Source organism: Oncorhynchus nerka, linkage group LG6, assembly GCF_034236695.1.
Source record: "Oncorhynchus nerka isolate Pitt River linkage group LG6, Oner_Uvic_2.0, whole genome shotgun sequence".
In the NCBI taxonomy this organism is placed as follows: Eukaryota; Metazoa; Chordata; class Actinopteri; order Salmoniformes; family Salmonidae; genus Oncorhynchus; species Oncorhynchus nerka.
Genome location: NC_088401.1, coordinates 81,477,175 through 81,497,278, shown reverse-complemented (window position 1 = coordinate 81,497,278; position 20,104 = coordinate 81,477,175). Strand labels below are relative to the sequence as shown.

Here is a 20,104-nt window from a genome sequence, read left to right as displayed (position 1 = left end):
CGGCGGCTTCAGAAAGCATTCATACCCCTTGACTTATTCCACATTTTGTTGTGTTACAGCCTGAATTCAAAATGGATTAAGTGTATGTTTTTCTCCCACCCATCTACACACACTACCCCATAATGACAGTGAAAACATGTTTTTAGAATTTCTTGCAAATTTATAGAAAATTAAATACAGAAATATCTCATTTACGTAAATATTCACACCCCTGAGTCAATACATATTAGACCTTTTGACAGTGATTACAGCTGTGAGTTTTTCTGGGTAAGCCTCTAAGAGCTTTCCACACCTGTCAATTTTGAAGTCGATCATTGCTAGACAACCATTTTCAAGTCTTGCCATAGATTTTCAAGCAGATTTAAGTCAAAACAGTTACTTGGCCACTGTCTTCTTGGGAAGCAACTCCAGTGTAGATTTGGCCTTGTGTTTTAGGTTATTGTCCTGCTGGAAGGTGAATTCATCTCCCAGTGTCTGGTGGAAAGCAGACAACCAGGTTTTCATCTATGATTTTGCCTGTGCTTAACTCCATTCCGTTGATTTATTATCCTGAAAAACTCCCCAGTTCTTATTGAAAACAAGCATACCCATAACATGATGCAGCCAGCACTATGCCTGAAAATATGGAGAGTGGTACTCAGTAATGTGTTGTATTGGATTTGCCCCAAACAAAACACTTTGTATTTAGGACAAAAAGTGAATTGCTTTACCAAATGTTTTGCAGTATTATTTTACTCTCTTGTTGCAAACATGATGCATGTTTTGTAATATTTTTTTATTCTGTACATGCTACCTTTTCACGCTGTCAAATAGGTTAATATTGTGGAGTATCTACAATGTTGTTGATCAATGCTCAGTTTTCTCCTATCACAGCCATTAAACTAACTGTTTTAAAGTCACCATTGGCCTCATGGTGAAATCCCTGAGCGGTTTCCTTCCTCTCTGGCAACTGAGTTAGGAAGGATGCCTGTATCTTTGTAGTGACTGGGTGTATTGATACACCATCCAAAGTGTAATTAATAACTTCACCATGTTCAAAGGGATATTCAATGTCTGCTTCTTTATTTTTACCCATCTACCAATAGGTGCTCCTTCTTTGCGAGGCATTGGAAAACCTCCCTGGTCTTTGTGGTTGAATCTGTGTTTGAAATTCACTGCTGGACTGAGGAACCTTCCAGATAATTGTATGTGTGGGATACAGAGATCTGGTCGCCATTAAAACATCATGTTAAACGATATTATTACAACCAGAGTGAGTCCATATAACTTATTATGTGACTTGTTAAGCAAATATTTACTACTGAACTTATTTAGGCTTGTCATAACAAATGGGTTGAATACTATGACACAAGACATTTCAGCATTTCCTTTTCACTTTAATTATAATTCCACTTTGACATTATGGGGCATTGTATGTTCGTCAGTGACACAAAAAATAATCTCAATTTAGACCACTTACTAATTCAGGCTGTAACAACAAAATGTGAAAAAGTTGAGGGGTTTGAATACTTTCTGAAGGCACTGTTCAAGTCAGAATGATCATTCACACGCCATTCTCAAACTATTTGTATATTTATTGGGACCTCCTGATAGGCTTTAATACACTGCTGTCATAGTACAACTAGTGTCTTGACAGTTTTTCTTGGTCATGTGACCTGATCAGGAAACACTCTGGGCTCTGTGTATAACCTTTGTGCTGTTCGCTTTAAATTAGATGTTGGATACTATGGTGCTGCACTGTACATTACATTAGTGTGTATTAGGGCTGGGCGATATGGCCCAAAAATCATATTTTTTTCACCAGATACACTGAGGACACCTGTTCTTTCCATGACAGACTGACCAGGTGAATCCAGCTGAAAGCTATGATCCTTATTGATGCTACTTGTTAAATCCACTTCAATCAGAGTAGATGAAGGAGAGGAGACGGGTTAAAGAAATGTTTTTAAGCCTTAAGACAATTGAGACATGGATGGTGTATATGTATCATTCAGAGGGTGAATAGGCAAGACAATGGGGTTTGATATTAGGTGCCAGGCGCACCGGTTTGAGAACTGCAACACTGGTGTGTTTTTCACATTCAACAGTTTCCTGAGTGTATTTGCCTAAAAATTTGCCTAAAATGACATACCCAAATCTAACTGCCTGTAGCTCAGGACCTGATGCAAGGATATGCATATTCTTGGTACCATTTGAAAGGAAACACTTTAAAGTTTGTGGAAATTTTAAATTAATGTAGGAGAATATAACACATTAGATCTGATAAAAGATAATACAAACAAATAAACATACTTTTTCTGTATATTTTTGTTGGTTCCATCAGCTTTGAAATCCAAGACAAAGGCCATAATATAATGTAGGAGTCTAGGCACAATTTAGATTTTGGCCACTAGATGACAGCAGTGTGTGCAAAGTTTCCGATTGATCCAGTGAAACATTGCAATACTGCACAATATTTTCGATCAATACATTTACATTTACATTTAAGTCATTTAGCAGACGCTCTTATCCAGAGCGACTTACAATACATTTAAGGTACATAACTATAGAGAACATACAACAATTATATGGTAATACAACATTTAATTTGACACACTCCCAGGAATGTCATACATGATGGATCATGCTTATACATCAACCTTCACACATCTAGATAGCAGGGTAGTTGTGGAGCCAGAGACAGCAAGGGTTCAAACTGTAGAACCCAGTTCCTACATTTGACTATAATGGATTTTATCAAACATTTTACCTCGATTCTTGCAATACAGGCATTTGGAACATCGCACTAAAACATACATTTAAATTAATTTGATATATCGCCCAGCCCTAGTGTGTCCGTTCTCCATGCACTGATTAATGTAGCTGGTTATATCAACTGTATAGGATTGGCTTGTAGGCTGGTTGCTCTCCAGGTTTATTGTGCTTTCTCAATGTCACTCTCTCTGTGGTCGGCGTGTCCTTGGAGCCTCTCTTTCTCTCTCCTTATCTTTTCTCTCCCTCCCTCTCCCCATCCTTCTATCACCCCCCCTCTCTCCATCTCTCTCTGTGTTTGACGTGTCCCTGTTGAGTGTCTACTCTACTCTGTGTTGCAGGCAGTGGCAGCAGCATCAGTAGCTCAGACTCCTCTATAGAGGCACAGACCACTGAGGAGAAACCCAAGGCTCAGACTAGTGAGTGGGAGCAGCTTGCTGTCTGCACTACCAACCCTACCACCAACTGCTAGTTAATATGGTCCAGGGACTGTATTCACAAAGCATCTCTGAGTTGATAGTGCTGATCTAGGATCTGTTTTGCCTTTTAGGCCTATATCATAATGATTTTATGGACAAGGGGGCCTGCTCCTAGATCAACACCTACTCTGAGGAGCCTGATAGACCCAGACCTACAAACTGTCCCTGATCTGTAGGTGCTGTCCTCAAAGTATTGACTGGAGTTCTCTCAGGACCCTCCTAATGTTAACCTCCCCTACCTGCCTGCCTGCCCTGCCTGCCCTACCGGTCTTCTATAAACAGTTGAAGTCGGAAGTTTACATACACCATAGCCAAATACATTTTTCACAATTCCTGACATTCAATCCCAGTAAAAAATGCACTGTCTTAGGTCAGTTAGGATCACCATTTTATTTTAAGAATGTGAAACATCAGAATAATAGTTGCGAGAATGATTTATTTCAGCTTTTATTTCTTTCATCACATTACCAGTGGTTCAGAAGTTTACATACACTCAATTATTATTTGGTAGCATTGCCTTTAAATTGTTTAACTTGGGTCAAACGTTTCGGGTAGCCTTCCACAAGCTTCCCACAATAAGTAGGGTGAATTTTGGCCCATTCCTCCTGACAGAGCTGGTGTAACAGAGTCAGGTTTGTAGGCCTCCTTGCTCACATACGCTTTTTCATTTCTGCCCGCAAATGTTCTATTGGATTGAGGTCAGGGCTATGTGATGGCCACTCCAATACCTTGACTTTGTTGTCCTTAAGCCATTTTGCCACAACTTTGGAAGTATGCTTGGGGTCATTGTCCATTTGGAAGACCCATCTGCGACCAAGTTTTAACTTCCTGACTGATGTCTTGAGATGTTGCTTCAATATATCCACATCATTTTTCTGCGTCATGATGCCATCTATTTTGTGAAGTGCACCAGTCCCTCCTGCAGCAAAGCACCCACACAACATGATGCTGCCACCTCCGTGCTTCACGGTTGGAATGGTGTTCTTCGGCATGCAAGCCTCACCCTTTTTCCTCCAAACATAAACATGGTCATTATGGCCAAACAGTTCTATTTTTGTTTCATCAGACCAGAGGACATTTCTCCAAAAAGTATGATCTTTGTCCCCATGTGCAGTTGCAAACCGTAGTCTGGCTTTTTGATAGCGGTTTTGGAGCAGTGGCTTCTTCCTTGCTAAGTGGCCTTTCAGGTTATGTCGATATAGGACTTGTTTTTACAAGTAGATATAGATACTTTTGTATCTGTTTCCTCCAGCATCTTCACAAGGTCCTTCGCTGTTGTTCTGGGATTGATTTGCACTTTTCACACCAAAGTACGTTCATCTCTAGGAGACAGAACACTTCCTGAGCTGTATGACGGCTGCGTGGTCCCATGGTGTTTATACTTGCCCACTATTGTTCATACAGATGGACGTGGTACCTTCAGGCGTTTGGATATTGCTCCCAAGGATGAACCTTGTAGAGGTCTACCATTTTTTTTCTGAGGTCTTGGCTAATTTCTTTAGATTTTCCCATGATGTCAAGCAAAAGAGGCACTGAGTTTAAATGTAGGCTTTGAAATATATCCACAGGTACACCTCCAATTGACTCAAATGATGTCAATTAGCCTATCAGAAGCTTCTGAAGCCATGACCATCATTTTCTGGAATTTTCCGTGCTATTTAAAGGCACAGTCAACTTAGTCTATGGTAACTTCTGACCCACTGGAATTGTGATACAGTGAATTATAAGTCTGTAAACAAACAATTGTTGGAAAAATGACTTGTGTCGTTGCACAAAGTAGATGTCCTAACCGACTTGCCAAAACTTTAGTTTGTTAACAAGAAATTTGTGGAGTGGTTGAAAAACTAGTTTTAATGACTCCATCCTAAGTGTATGTAAACTTCCGACTTCAACTGTTTCTCATACTCTCTTTTTATCTGTTTCTCTGTGTCCTATTTCTCACTTGGTCTGTTTGTCTGTCTGTCTTTCTGTTTCTCTGTTTCCTATTTCTCTCTTGGTCTGTTTGTCTGTCTGTCTTTCTGTTTCTCTGTGTCCTATTTCTCTCTTGGTTTGTCTGTCTGTCTTTCTGTTTCTCTGTTTCCTATTTCTCTCTTGGTTTGTCTGTCTGTCTTTCTGTTTCTCTGTTTCCTATTTCTCTCTTGGTCTGTTTGTCTGTCTGTCTTTCTGTTACTCTGTTTCCTATTTCTCACTTGGTCTGTTTGTCTGTCTGTCTTTCTGTTTCTCTGTGTCCTATTTCTCTCTTGGTCTGTTTGTCTGTCTGTCTTTCTGTTTCTCTGTTTCCTATTTCTCTCTTGGTTTGTCTGTCTTTCTGTTTCTCTGTTTCCTATTTCTCTCTTGGTCTGTCTGTTTGTCTGTGCCTCCTCTCTGAGGAGTCTAGAAGACTGTTCCACACTGCACCTTATTCCCTACATAGAGGACTCTGGTCAAAAGTAGGACACAAAATAGGTAAAGGGGTGCTGTTTAGGGCACATCCAATGTCTCTAGTCTGGTTCTAGATCTGTATGTGCACAGGCAACTTCTTTACCCTGGTTGTCAGACAGATCTGGGACCAGGTTATATTTGCAATTTATTTCAGTGAACTATAGAATTTAATTTAATTATCGAACTGTTAGAATTTAATTGACTTGACTAACTAGCTTTAACGCTAACAAAAAACGGCAACAGAATTAAATCTATGGTTCAGTCAGTCAGTCAGTATGATTTAAGGTTTTCTCTCTATATTACTGTACTGCCACTTTGTCATGGTCTTCTCCATCACTTACTGTCTCCATGTCTATATCTCTGAGAGAGAGTGCCTTGTGAATAGGCCTGAGGCCTGCACTCTGTCTAGAAGCTGTTCCCAAATGGCACCCTATTCCCTATGTAGAGCACTACTTTTTTTACCACGGCCCATAGGGCATAGTGCACTATTTAGGGATTTAGGGTCCCATTTGAGACACGCACAGATATCTTTAAAAGCACCTTTTAACTTCCTGCTCGTAATCTAATGGATAGTATCTGCAGAAAGAAGAGACAGCAGTCTGTACATCAAGGAGCTGAATCATACAGCCGATGTAGTTTTTACTGCTCTGTAGAAGACTGTAGCTACTATCTAACACCTTGGAGAGAGAGAGACTATATGTGTGTTACATCTAATATTTGACTAATTGACCATTGTAATATGATGTGCTGTCTTAGCCTGGTCCCAGATCTGTTTGTGCACGGTGTGACAATGACCATAGGAGTTGGCAAGACGACACAAACAGATCTGGGACCAGACTGGTCCTGTTTAACCAAACCTACGAATCAGACTGGGTTGGGTATATGGTGATGTTCCCCTAGATGCAGATCTTAGATCAGTTTTGTATGTTCTAACGGTGAAGGTTAGGGATTGGGCGATGGGAAGCTGATCCTACGTCTGCATTCTGTACCTAGGGGAAAACTTCCCCCTCCCCTTGATGGCTGTGGACTTCAGGAATGGCTCTATATGTCAAATAAGTGATCATCACTATTATTATTATTATTATTATTATTATTATTATTATTATTATTATTAAAGGGAAGAAGAAGAAGGTTTCCCCTGACAAGATGGTGGAGATGCAGGCGAAGATCGAGGAGGAGAGGAAGGAGCTAGAAGCCAAGCTGGACATGGAGGAGGAGGAGAGGAACAAGGTCAGGGCAGAACTGGAGAAGAGAGAGAAGGATCTCCTCAAAGCGCAGTGAGTCTGGGGTTACAAACATTCCCGAAGTTCACAAGTTTTCCAGAAATAATCTACTGCTTTAAAATATGCTTGCCCCCCTACTCCTAGATACTTTCGGATGCCCTCTTGTAGATTTGAGACATCCTAGAAGGGTTGAAGAAATATGCCAGAAACTCCACCTAGCCTACTGAAGGTATTTTCTGATCTACTGACCTCTAACCTCCTTCCCCAGGCAGGAGCATCACCTGCTGCTGGAGAAGCTGTCAGCCCTGGAGAAGAAGGTGATCGTAGGAGGAGTGGACCTCCTGGCCAAGGCTGAGGAGCAGGAGAAACTACTGCAGGAGTCTAACAATGAGTTAGAGGAGAGGCGCAGGAGGGCTGAGCAGCTCCGCAGAGAGCTAGAGGAGAAGGAGGTATACCATCTTACACACTGTGTCACAATATATTACTTTCTTTCAGAAAGTGTTCCCAGCCACTTGGCTTATTCCACATGTTGTTGTGTTACCGCCTGAATTTACAAATGGATGACTTTGACATTTTGTGTTACTGGTCTACACACAAAACCCAATAATGTCAAAGTGGAATGATGTTTTTTGAAATTCAGGCTGTAACACAACAACAACAACAACAAGTCAAAGGGTGTGAATACTTTCTGAAAACACTGTACATCTCAATATGGATGTAGGACAATCAACTCAAAGCAGCGCGGCAGAGAACTGGAGGAAGAGGAGTTATAGCACACAGTGAAATAGAGCATCTACATTGAAAGGGGGTGGTAACCAGGCTGAGTCTTAGTTCAGCCAACTGAAGAGCTGTAATGCATATATGCCTCAGTGGTTAACTCTGACAGCATGCCAGTCATTTCTGCATCAAAATGCTTACCACCAAACTTCCTCTGTCTGTCTGAGTGGAGAGGGGATGTTGATCAGTGATAAGTGGAGATGTTATATTTTGGTATGAGGGCACTGACAGGAAAAGGAAATGGCATCATCGTCAGTCCCAGCATATTGGGTACCGAAATGAGTCATTTAACGTAAACTCAGAAAAAAATATTAATGAACATGCACCTGTGGAACGGTCGTTAAGACACTAACAGCTTACAGACGGTATTCAATTAAGGTCACAGTTTTGAAAACTTAGGACACTAAAGAGGCCTTTCTACTGACTCTGAAAAACACCAAAAGAAAGATGCCCAGGGTCCCTGCTCCTCTTCGTGAACGTGCCTTTACATGCTGCAAGGAGGCATGAGGACTGCAGATGTGGCCAGGGCAATAAATTGCAATGTCCGTACTGTGAGATGCCTACGACAGCGCTACAGGGAGACAGGATGGACAGCTGATTGTCCTCGCAGTGGCAGACCATGTAAACAACACCTGCACAGGATCGGTACATCCGAACATCACACCTGCGGTACAAGTACAGGATGGCAACAACAACTGCCCAAGTTACACCAGGAACGCCCAATCCCTCCATCAGTGCTCCGACTGTCTGCAATAGGCTGAGAGAGACTGGACAGAGGGCCAAACATTCTTTTATGGGAGAATATACACATGTTTTTGTGCAAGATAATTATAAATATTGTAAATGTATACATTGGTTCTCCTAATTTAATGATTGTAACATTATTTGTTGATGTGAAAACCATTTACCTATTTGAACGTTGTCCTCAGATTTTTGGGTGAGGTGGGGGTCACCAGAATTTCTGGTGGGAAAAAATGGCGTCCGTGTTGAAGAAGTTTGAACACCTCTGCTTTAAAGTCACACCAGTCAGCACCTTGCTAGTTCAGATGATCTGCCTGCTTTGCTTTTCTCAGTCTCAAAATGACAATATAATCTGTCAACATAATACATGTTGCAAACTGACAATAACAGACCAATACTGAAGGATCAGTAATCTTGATTTAATCCCTAAAGCGTATTGCCTGATATAGAGTTTATGACATCAGACGTTTCCTTCTTCACGCACACGCGTCAATTTACTGTCGTCAAACCATAATGGGCGGGAAAGCCTTCAGGCATTATTGTTTTCCTGCATGTACTGTTGTCCCCGTCTGGAGCAGTCTATGGTTGACCCCGTCTGGAGCAGTCTACTATTGACCCCGTCTGGAGCAGTCTACTGTTGTCCCCGTCTGGAGCAGTCTACTGTTGACCCCGTCTGGAGCAGTCTACTGTTGTCCCCGTCTGGAGCAGTCTACTGTTGACCCCGTCTGGAGCAGTCTACAGCTGACCCCGTCTGGAGCGGTCTACTGTTGACCCCGTCTGGAGCGGTCTACTGTTGACCCCGTCTGGAGCGGTCTACTGTTGACCCCGTCTGGAGCGGTCTACTGTTGACCCCTTCTGGAGCGGTCTACTGTTGTCCCCGTCTGGAGCGGTCTACCGTTGTCCCCGTCTGGAGCGGTCTACCGTTGTCCCCGTCTGGAGCGGTCTACCGTTGACCCCGTCTGGAGCGGTCTACCGTTGACCCCGTCTGGAGCGGTCTACCGTTGACCCCGTCTGGAGCGGTCTACCGTTGACCCCGTATGGAGCGGTCTACCGTTGTTCCCGTCTGGAGCGGTCTACCGTTGACCCCGTCTGGAGCGGTCTACCGTTGACCCCGTCTGGAGCGGTCTACCGTTGTCTCCGTCTGGCGCGGTCTACCGTTGACCCCGTCTGGAGCGGTCTACCGTTGTCTCCGTCTGGCGCAGTCTACCGTTGACCCCGTCTGGAGCAGTCTACCGTTGACTCCGTCTGGCGCAGTCTACCGTTGACCCCGTCTGGAGCAGTCTACCGTTGTCTCCGTCTGGAGCAGTCTACCGTTGTCTCCGTCTGGAGCAGTCTACCGTTGTCTCCGTCTGGAGCAGTCTACCGTTGTCTCCGTCTGGCGCAGTCTACCGTTGACCCCGTCTGGAGCAGTCTACCGTTGTCTCCGTCTGGAGCAGTCTACCGTTGTCTCCGTCTGGAGCAGTCTACCGTTGTCTCCGTCTGGCGCAGTCTACCGTTGACCCCGTCTGGAGCAGTCTACTGCTGACCCCGTCTGGAGCAGTCTACCGTTGACCCCGTCTGGAGCAGTCTACCGTTGACCCCGTCTGGAGCAGTCTACCGTTGTCCCCGTCTGGAGCAGTCTACCGTTGTCCCCGTCTGGAGCAGTCTACCGTTGTCCCCGTCTGGAGCAGTCTACTGTTGACTCCGTCTGGAGCAGTCTACTGTGTTAAAGTGACACTTTACAACTTTTTAACATCAGATTCATTATCTCCAGCACCATACCAGGATCTACATGGAGATAATTAATGAGGTTCAAAAGTGTTGAGGTTTTCCGTTAATGATGAAATAAATGAAATGCCAAACTCCCTGTCTTTTTTTGCAGGCGGAGCGTCTGGACATTGAGGAGAAGTACACCAGTCTGCAGGAGGAGGCTCAGGGGAAGACCAAGAAGCTGAAGAAAGTCTGGACCATGCTGATGGCTGCCAAGTCAGAGGTAAGAATCCAAGTCCCACAGGACTCTGGTGGAAACTAGTGCACTATATAGTGAATAGGATGCATCCCAAGTGGGTTCAAACACAGGACTTGGGGACTTATTGTGTTGTTGATGACCTGCAGCAAGAGCAGAACATTACAACACATCATTGATTCATGACTTCATTAACACACAGCATTGATTCATGTCTTCATTAACACACAGCATTGATTCATGACTTCATTAACAACACAGCATTGATTCATGACTTCATTAACACACAGCATTGATTCATGACTTCATTAACACACAGCATTGATTCATGACTTCATTAACACACAGCATTGATTCATGACTTCATTAACACACAGCATTGATTCATGTCTTCATTAACACACAGCATTGATTCATGACTTCATTAACAACACAGCATTGATTCATGACTTCATTAACACACAGCATTGATTCATGACTTCATTAACACAGCATTGATTCATGACTTCATTAACACACAGCATTGATTCATGACTGATTCATGACTTCATTAACACACAGCATTGATTCATGACTTCATTAACACACAGCATTGATTCATGACTTCATTAACACAGCATTGATTCATGACTTCATTAACACACAGCATTGATTCATGACTTCATTAACACAGCATTGGTTCTGTGTTCATTCCGATATTGTTGTTGTGTTGTCAGATGGCCGACCTGCAGCAGGAACATCACCGGGAGATCGAGGGCCTGCTGGAGAATATCCGCCACCTCAGCAGAGAGCTACGACTGCAGATGCTCATCATAGACAACTTCATCCCACAGGAATACCAGGTGGGTGTGTGGGTGTGTAGGTGTGTGTTTGAGAACGCGCGTGTCCATCCGTCCATTTATACTTGTGTGAGCGAGTATTTAGTTAGCACTGTTGCTAATATGGTTCCTGCTTCTTCCTGTCTGGTGCAGGAGATGATTGAGAACTACGTACACTGGAATGAGGACATTGGGGAATGGCAACTGGTGAGTTCTGCATACAGCCACAGTGAAATATTTAACCTGAGAATAGTCAGGCTAAGGGGAGGGAGTTTCTTCATTAACATAGACGGTACAGAGCAACGTTGGTGTGATTGCTTCATGCTTATGACATTGTTTCCATGGTTACTTGTTGGTCCTCAGAAATGTGTAGCCTACACTGGTAACAACATGAGAAAACAGACCCCCGTGCCGGACAAGAAAGACAAAGATGTGAGTTCTTAGTTCACGCCTACATAACAAGACAAACACAGCATGGTGGATCTGGATAATATTATTCTACCCTCACATTCTCTTTCTCATCCACCTATCCCTCTCCTCCACCTGTCCCTCTCCTTCCTCTATCCCTCTCCTCCACCTGTCCCTCTCCTTCCTCTATCCCTCTCCTCCACCTGTCCCTCTCCTTCCTCTATCCCTCTCCTCCACCTGTCCCTCTCCTTCCTCTATCCCTCTCCTCCACCTGTCCCTCTCCTTCCTCTATCCCTCTCCTCCACCTGTCCCTCTCCTTCCTCTATCCCTCTCCTCCCACCTGTCCCTCTCCTTCCTCTATCCCTCTCCTCCACCTGTCCCTCTCCTTCCTCTATCCCTCTCCTCCACCTGTCCCTCTCCTTCCTCTATCCCTCTCCTCCACCTGTCCCTCTCCTTCCTCTATCCCTCTCCTCCCACCTGTCCCTCTCCTTCCTCTATCCCTCTCTCCACCTGTCCCTCTCCTTCCTCTATCCCTCTCCTCCACCTGTCCCTCTCCTTCCTCTATCCCTCTCCTCCACCTGTCCCTCTCCTTCCTCTATCCCTCTCCTCCACCTGTCCCTCTCCTTCCTCTATCCCTCTCCTCCACCTGTCCCTCTCCTTGTCCCTCTCCTCCTCTCCCTCTCTACCACCTGTCCCTCTCCTTCCTCTATCCCTCTCCTCCACCTGTCCCTCTCCTTCCTCTATCCCTCTCCTCCACCTGTCCCTCTCCTTCCTCTATCCCTCTCCTCCACCTGTCCCTCTCCTTCCTCTATCCCTCTCCTCCACCTGTCCCTCTCCTTCCTCTATCCCTCTCTTCCACCTGTCCCTCTCCTTCCTCTATCCCTCTCCTTCCCTGTCCCTCTCCTCCACCTGTCCCTCTCCTCCACCTGTCCCTCTCCTTCCTCTATCCCTCTCCTCCACCTGTCCCTCTCCTTCCTCTATCCCTCTCCTCCACCTGTCCCTCTCCTTCCTCTATCCCTCTCCTTCCTCTATCCCTCTCCTCCACCTGTCCCTCTCCTCCACCTGTCCCTCTCCTTCCTCTATCCCTCTCTACCACCTGTCCCTCTCCTTCCTCTATCCCTCTCCTCCACCTGTCCCTCTCCTTCCTCTATCCCTCTCCTCCACCTGTCCCTCTCCTTCCTCTATCCCTCTCTACCACCTGTCCCTCTCCTTCCTCTATCCCTCTCCTTCCTCTATCCCTCTCCTCCACCTGTCCCTCTCCTCCACCTGTCCCTCTCCTTCCTCTATCCCTCTCCTCCACCTGTCCCTCTCCTTCCTCTATCCCTCTCCTCCACCTGTCCCTCTCCTTCCTCTCCTTCCTCTCCCTCTCCTCCACCTGTCCCTCTCCTTCCTCTATCCCTCTCTACCACCTGTCCCTCTCCTTCCTCTATCCCTCTCTACCACCTGTCCCTCTCCTTCCTCTATCCCTCTCCTCCACCTGTCCCTCTCCTTCCTCTGTCCCTCTCCTCCACCTCCCTCTCCCCTCTCCTCTCCTCCACCTGTCCCTCTCCTTCCTCTATCCCTCTCCTCCACCTGTCCCTCTCCTTCCTCTATCCCTCTCCTTCCTCTGTCCCTCTCCTTCCTCTGTCCCTCTCCTTCCTCTATCCCTCTCCTTCCTCTGTCCCTCTCCTTCCTCTATCCCTCTCCTCCACCTGTCCCTCTCCTTCCTCTATCCCTCTCCTCCACCTGTCCCTCTCCTTCCTCTATCCCTCTCCTCCACCTGTCCCTCTCCTTCCTCTATCCCTCTCCTCCACCTGTCCCTCTCCTTCCTCTATCCCTCTCCTCCACCTGTCCCTCTCCTTCCTCTATCCCTCTCCTCCACCTGTCCCTCTCCTCCTCTATCCCTCTCCACCTCCACCTGTCCCTCTCCTTCCTCTATCCCTCTCCTCCACCTGTCCCTCTCCTTCCTCTATCCCTCTCCTCCACCTGTCCCTCTCCTCCCTCTATCCCTCTCCTCCACCTGTCCCTCTCCTCCCTCTATCCCTCTCCTCCACCTGTCCCTCTCCTCCACCTGTCCCTCTCCTTCCTCTATCCCTCTCCACCACCTGTCCCTCTCCTTCCTCTATCCCTCTCCACCACCTGTCCCTCTCCTTCCTCTATCCCTCTCCACCACCTGTCCCTCTCCTTCCTCTATCCCTCTCCTCCACCTGTCCCTCTCCCCTCTATCCCTCTCCTCCACCTGTCCCTCTCCTCCACCTGTCCCTCTCCTTCCTCTATCCCTCTCCACCACCTGTCCCTCTCCTTCCTCTATCCCTCTCCACCACCTGTCCCTCTCCTTCCTCTATCCCTCTCCACCACCTGTCCCTCTCCTTCCTCTATCCCTCTCCACCACCTGTCCCTCTCCTTCCTCTATCCCTCTCCACCACCTGTCCCTCTCCTTCCTCTATCCCTCTCCACCACCTGTCCCTCTCCTCCCTCTATCCCTCTCCTCCACCTGTCCCTCTCCTCCCTCTATCCCTCTCCTCCACCTGTCCCTCTCCTTCCCTCTCCTCCTCTCCTTCCTCTGTCCCTCTCCTCCCTCTATCCCTCTCCTTCCTCTATCCCTCTCCTTCCTCTGTCCCTCTCCTCCACCTGTCCCTCTCCTTCCTCTGTCCCTCTCCTCCACCTGTCCCTCTCCTTCCTCTATCCCTCTCCTTCCTCTGTCCCTCTCCTCCACCTGTCCCTCTCCTTCCTCTATCCCTCTCCCTCCACCTGTCCCTCTCCTTCCTCTATCCCTCTCCTCCACCTGTCCCTCTCCTTCCTCTATCCCTCTCCTCCACCTGTCCCTCTCCTTCCTCTATTCCTCTCCTCCCTCTATCCCTCTCCTCCACCTGTCCCTCTCCTTCCTCTATCCCTCTCCTCCACCTGTCCCTCTCCTCCACCTGTCCCTCTCCTTCCTCTCTCCCTCTCCTTCCTCTCTCCCTCTCCCCCCAGCCGTTTGAGGTGGACCTGTCTCATGTGTACTTGGCCTACACAGAGGAGAGTATGAGACAGTCACTGATGAAGCTGGAGAGGCCCAGGACCTCCAAGAGTAGTAGGTCCAAGACTGGACGAAGGTAAACCACCACCACCACCACCGCCTGTCTCCCAGCTGCTGTCGGTACATGATTAAAATAACAACAGTAGTAATATTTCATTTCTGAATAAATGTCAGATTATAGAGAATACTATAAAGTCTATCTGAAGTAATGGTTTACTATAATGTATCACTTTGTCAGGTGTTACGTCCCAGCGTTCTGCACTTCTGAGAAATACTATACGTTGTTATTATCAGATATATGCTGCTTTCTGGTCAACCTAAATGTCACTTCCCTAGAACTATAGAAATAAATACACTGAGCGTATAAAACAGCGTTTAGACACACATTCCTCATTTTGAGTTGCCCCCTCCTACCCTCCCTTCAGAACAGACTCAATTCGTTGGGGCATGGACTCTACAAGGTGTCGAAAGCGTTCCACCGGTATGCTGGCCCATGTTGACTCCAAATTCTTCCAACAGTTGTGTCAAGTTGGCTGGATGTCCTTTGGGTAGTGGACTATTCTTGATACACTTGATACACATTCTTGATAAACTGTTAAATGTGAAAAACCCAGTAGCGTTGCAGTTCCTCACACAAAGCTGTGCACCTGGCACCTACTACCGTACCCCGTTCAAAGACACTTAAATATTGTGTCTTGCCCATTCACCCTCTGAATGGCACACATACACCATCCATGTCTCAATTGTCTGAAGACTTAAAAATCCTTCTTTAACCCATCTCCTCCCCTTCATCTACTCTGATTGAAGTGTTTTTAACAAGTAACATCAATAAGGATCATAGCTTTCAGCTGGATGCACCTGGTCAGTCTGTCATGGAAACAGCAGGTGTTCTTAATGTTTCGTATACTCAGTGAATATTAACCCCATGATCATCTCATCTGTGTCCCCAGTGTCACCCTATTCTCTATGGGCCCAGGTCAAAAGTAGTGCACTATATAGGGAAAAGGGTGCAATTTGTTAATGCTGCCCTCTTATCTCCTGACAGGAAAAGATCATCGAAGCCCGAGGCTGTGATGGAATCCCTGCTGCAGTGAGAGAGACGGGGAGAGAGCCAATCAGGGCTGGAGCCCCATGTACTGCAATTCATCTACACTACTATACCTTAGAGTCAACAACAGCAGTCAGTCAATAGTCCAGCCTGAAGATCTTTATTGTTGAACGTCGTCATTTCAACGTATGTTATCTTAATACACTGTATAGTAAGGTTCTACATGTGAATGGAGATCAGCCGTTGGTTTATTGGTCTCAGTGAGGGAAGGAGGGAGCCGCCACTGTACTGTAGGACTTGGGCCTTTCCCTTTAAACTGGGGGTTAATGGCCAAGTCGAAGGTACCTTGTGTTGTAATGAACGGAGACGTGTTGAGGGATAATCAGCTTAACGTTGAGTCTTAATGTAGCCATCGAGCACAGTTCAGGTGGCAACACACTTGATTTCATCCCAAATGGCACCCTATTTCCCTTTTTTAGGGCACTTACTTTTGACTACGGCTCATACGGTGTCCCATGGGGCTCTGGTCAAAAGTAGTGCACTTAAAAGGGAATAGGGTGCCATTCGGGACATAAAGAGATGAGTCGATGCTGAGCATAAGCCATGGTTTGTGACCACGTCGTCATCTGCCAAGACAACGATGACAACAACAGTCTTCTGTTATATGACATGAAGACACCACCACTTCTAATGGCAGGACATCTAGGATACATCTGATACCCTTCAACATAGTCAACATCAAAAACTGTCCTATAAATTATTCATATCTATACCACAGGTCATAATTCCCCTTATTTCAAGGATCACACTTATGGAAGTCTAAAATGTACTTTAAACTTAGTTTCCTCCTTTATGTGTGAATGGTAGGAGGTGCATGACATACCGCTTCTATAGACGCGCTGGTTGTTTAACAACAATACCAACGTGTCAGCAACTATAGGGCAAACTATATTTAGTCTCCAAATGTTCTTTGAAAACATAAATAGATTTGCACAATGAGCACTTGTTGTTGGTTAGATGGCAAATGTCAGCCATTTTAGCAAAGACGTGGCATCAGTCGAAACACCTCATGTTATTAATAGGAAGATGCAACAAGCTGAAACCATACGATTCCCCACATGGCAGCTTCTTGTCATTGTTGCTAGCTATCTGACCGTTCAGAATCATAACGCCACACGAACTTCTGCCTTATCTACGTGCGTGTCATTTTCATGACGTTGTCAGCTAACCCGTCTATATAGTAGTACCATTCACCCATTAAACACTAACTCACTTATGCTTTTATTTCTTCCTTCTCATGTCATCGTTTATGGTGCATTGTAGTGGAAGCAAAGTGTCTTTATTTTGTATTATACTGTATGTCAAATGTTTACATCTACTGAGCCCCCCTGTATCTCTTAATAATTTATTAAATTATTGGACATGTTTAATCTCACTCTTTCTTGTTCCTTTTTCAACATCCCTCTTTTTGTTCATTTCAGTCTCTTGATTTGATTTGTCTGGTTGCCGTGTGATTTGTCTGGTTGCCGTGTGATATGTCTGGTTGCCGTGTGTAGCATGTTTTAAGATTGGAATCATGCTAAGTTTCTTCCACTCTAGTTTTCTTCCTGCCTTCTAGGGAGTTTTTCCTAGTCACTGTGCTTCTGCATTGTTCTTTGGGGTTTTAGGTTGGGTATCTGTAGAGCGCTTTGACAACTGCTGATGTAAAAAGGGCTTTATAAAATAAATGTGAATGATTGGTTGATGCTATAACGCCATGGCACTGCCACGAAGTTGACTTGTTCCACGATTTTCTCAGTGGTCCACACACGATACAGTATAATGTTAATGATCGTGTTTTACCAGTGCTTTAGTGTGGAGACTGCCAGACATTTCAGTGATTCCACATTATAAAATGTAGTTTGAGGCTAGAGTCAGGAATAGGTCAAATCTAGAAAATCTTTGTTGTAGTAGTATCAACACTTAAACAATAAACCACATTTATAAAAAGAAAGAAAATAGTTTTTTACCAATTATTTAATTTATTCATAAATAGTACAAAAATAAATGTCATAGTACATTTAAATACAATTCAATAAATAATCATTTGTCATATTGGACTATGCACGGTCGACAGAGTTCCCCTCAAAGTGTTGGTCGTTTTGTGATGAGTGACAGAATGGGGACGGGAATAGATGGCTTGGGCACAGTTGTAGAGGTTCATCAGGAGAGCGCGGAGCTGTTCCTCGTCTCCATTCTTCGTCATAGTGCAGTTGGAACGTTGAAGCTGGGGAGAAAACGGAACATTCCACTTAGAACCACAGACTAAAGAACCCAGAAGACTACCTTAGAACCCTAACTACTTCCACAAGGCTCATGGTGCATGTTGTTCAATACATCCTGTGTTAAGAAACACTATTTTGTGGATAAATCAAATAGTAATGCATTATGGGGGTGTTTTTCTGGACTAGGATAAAGACAGTTTCATGTACCCAGATTAAGAGCATTTCCATTAAAGAAAGTGGTTTTTAGTGCAGGACTGGGCTTCATCCATGTCTGGAACACCGCCATATACATTTTTAGTTACTTTTTATTATATTTTTTATTTCTTGACACATAATTGTTATGAGCAACAGTGAGAGTAGTTGTTACTGTTTGATTGACAAGAGCAGGGCTCTGTTCAAGTGGGAGCAATGTTACAAGATATAAATACGTTCTGTTGAACAGACATCTCTATTCGTTCATTTCTATCTGCGACAATTTGGATGTTTCACTGAATACACCTAGCCTAGCCTGGGTACCCAGTCTGTTTGTGTCATCATACCACTTTAGATGTGCGACCCAAGCTATAGTACACCCTCAACCAAGTTGATTTGTCTGAATGAGTCCTTACCTTATTGTACTGCTCCAGCACTCTGCTGATTGTCTCTATGTTGTTGTCTGAAGTCCCGTAATGCATTTTGTTTATGTTAGACAGAATCGTCTCCGCTATGCAGAAATCTTTAGGCTGGAATTTGAAATGATTATAATTATTGATTATTGTATGATGAATCTGGTGCCTTTAATGCCTAAAATAGCCTGTAGAAAATTCTAAAATACATTTGTCAACTTTGTGGTCAGCATTAACAAGTGTCTGATTGCGTCAAGTGTTGACATGAGTAAGTTAACCGATCAATTAACAGTAGTTATCACTGATGGACATGAGGGGACAATTTCACGGACACAGATTAAAGCCTATTCTTGGACTAAGGAGCACTTTCAATGGTGAATCTCCATTGAACATTCTCTAGGACTAGGCTTAATCTGTGTCTGTGGAAACCTGCACACTGTCTATCATGTTTTCATCAGGAATATGGATGCAATTTACCCCGTGTAACTTGCAGCGATCTTGATTGAAATCCGCTGGCACTAGATGGTTCAAAAGGGCCTGAAAGGATGACGAAACGTCACAATAGTTACATTTCTTCATGACGCCTTTTCATTTTTAACAAGAGACTTTCTAATCAGATAGAGCAGTGCAACATTTGATAACACCAGATACAATGAAATATGAAAAGTACAATAATACAATCTTCTTACCTCCGGGCCTTCCTTGAGCGTCTTGTTAGCCTCTTTCATGATCCTCTGCAGTAGTAGAATCTCATCAGGTGTCTTAGTGGGTGCAGTGAAGACCAGCACAAATGCAAAGGAGAAGAGGAGAGCAAGAGTCTTCATGGCTTTACAGTAGTAATACTAGTAGCAGGCTGTGACTTGATACTGTCTCGGGGTGAAGAAGGTTCAAATGTGACTGACTTGCAACATCAAACACAGGCCTCTTATATTGTCACTAGACGCTGACACCCTCACAGAGCCCACTAGATAGAGATCACTACGTCACAGCTACAATTCTGATGATCAGCATCCAGGATGTCCTTATATGGACATAGCATATAATCAATTAGCAATCAAATCTTTTCAAACTGAAACTTGACTGACAGAGGGAAAACATATGAAGAATTGCATTCCAAAACGCTATGTATCTTTCACATTAGTGTTTTTAATTAAATCAGAAATGATTGCTTAAGGGTACCTTCACGTATTTGTAAAATATTACTGTTCTCAGACTTTTTAGTCCATATATTTAAGATGTATTAAAATGTGTTTTGTTACAAAATGCTATATATCCATTGTTTAGCTGTAATGGGAAGTTGGTATCCTGTATATTTGACTGATATGTGGTTGTCTCACCTAGCAATCTTAAGATGAATATACTTGCTGTAAGTTGCTCTAGATATGACTATCTGCTAAATTACTCAAATGTAAATATTTTACGCACAGATCTCATATTACTGTACTGAGTAATATAAAATAAACCATTTATATTGATGTCACATGTATTATTTGTACAGTTTGTTTTTCCCCTCATCAATCTACACACAACACCCATAATGACAAAGAAAAAACTGGTTTTTAATATTTTTGCAAATGTATAAAAAAAACAGAAATATAACCTTTCTCCCTTCCCTCTCTCTCTCTG

General features: G+C 44.5%; 1 protein-coding gene across 2 annotated transcripts in view; it reads left to right on the top strand.

The window, feature by feature from the left end:
* The window catches only part of LOC115118731 (kinesin-like protein KIF3A), a 29,011-nt gene extending 11,967 nt beyond the window's left edge, over positions 1-17,044 (top strand). Inside the window, exons 10-18 of one of the 2 annotated variants that reach the window (XM_029647427.2) lie at positions 3,093-3,170; positions 6,769-6,928; positions 7,143-7,323; positions 10,254-10,364; positions 11,054-11,179; positions 11,309-11,362; positions 11,519-11,587; positions 14,516-14,637; positions 15,607-17,044. In XM_029647427.2, the coding sequence (XP_029503287.1) occupies positions 3,093-3,170; positions 6,769-6,928; positions 7,143-7,323; positions 10,254-10,364; positions 11,054-11,179; positions 11,309-11,362; positions 11,519-11,587; positions 14,516-14,637; positions 15,607-15,655 (950 nt within the window). In that variant the 3' untranslated portion in view covers positions 15,656-17,044. The remainder of the gene's footprint in view (positions 1-3,092; positions 3,171-6,768; positions 6,929-7,142; positions 7,324-10,253; positions 10,365-11,053; positions 11,180-11,308; positions 11,363-11,518; positions 11,588-14,515; positions 14,638-15,606) is intronic. The other variant, XM_029647428.2, reaches the window with a different exon arrangement.
* The last annotated feature ends 3,060 nt before the right edge of the window (positions 17,045-20,104 follow it).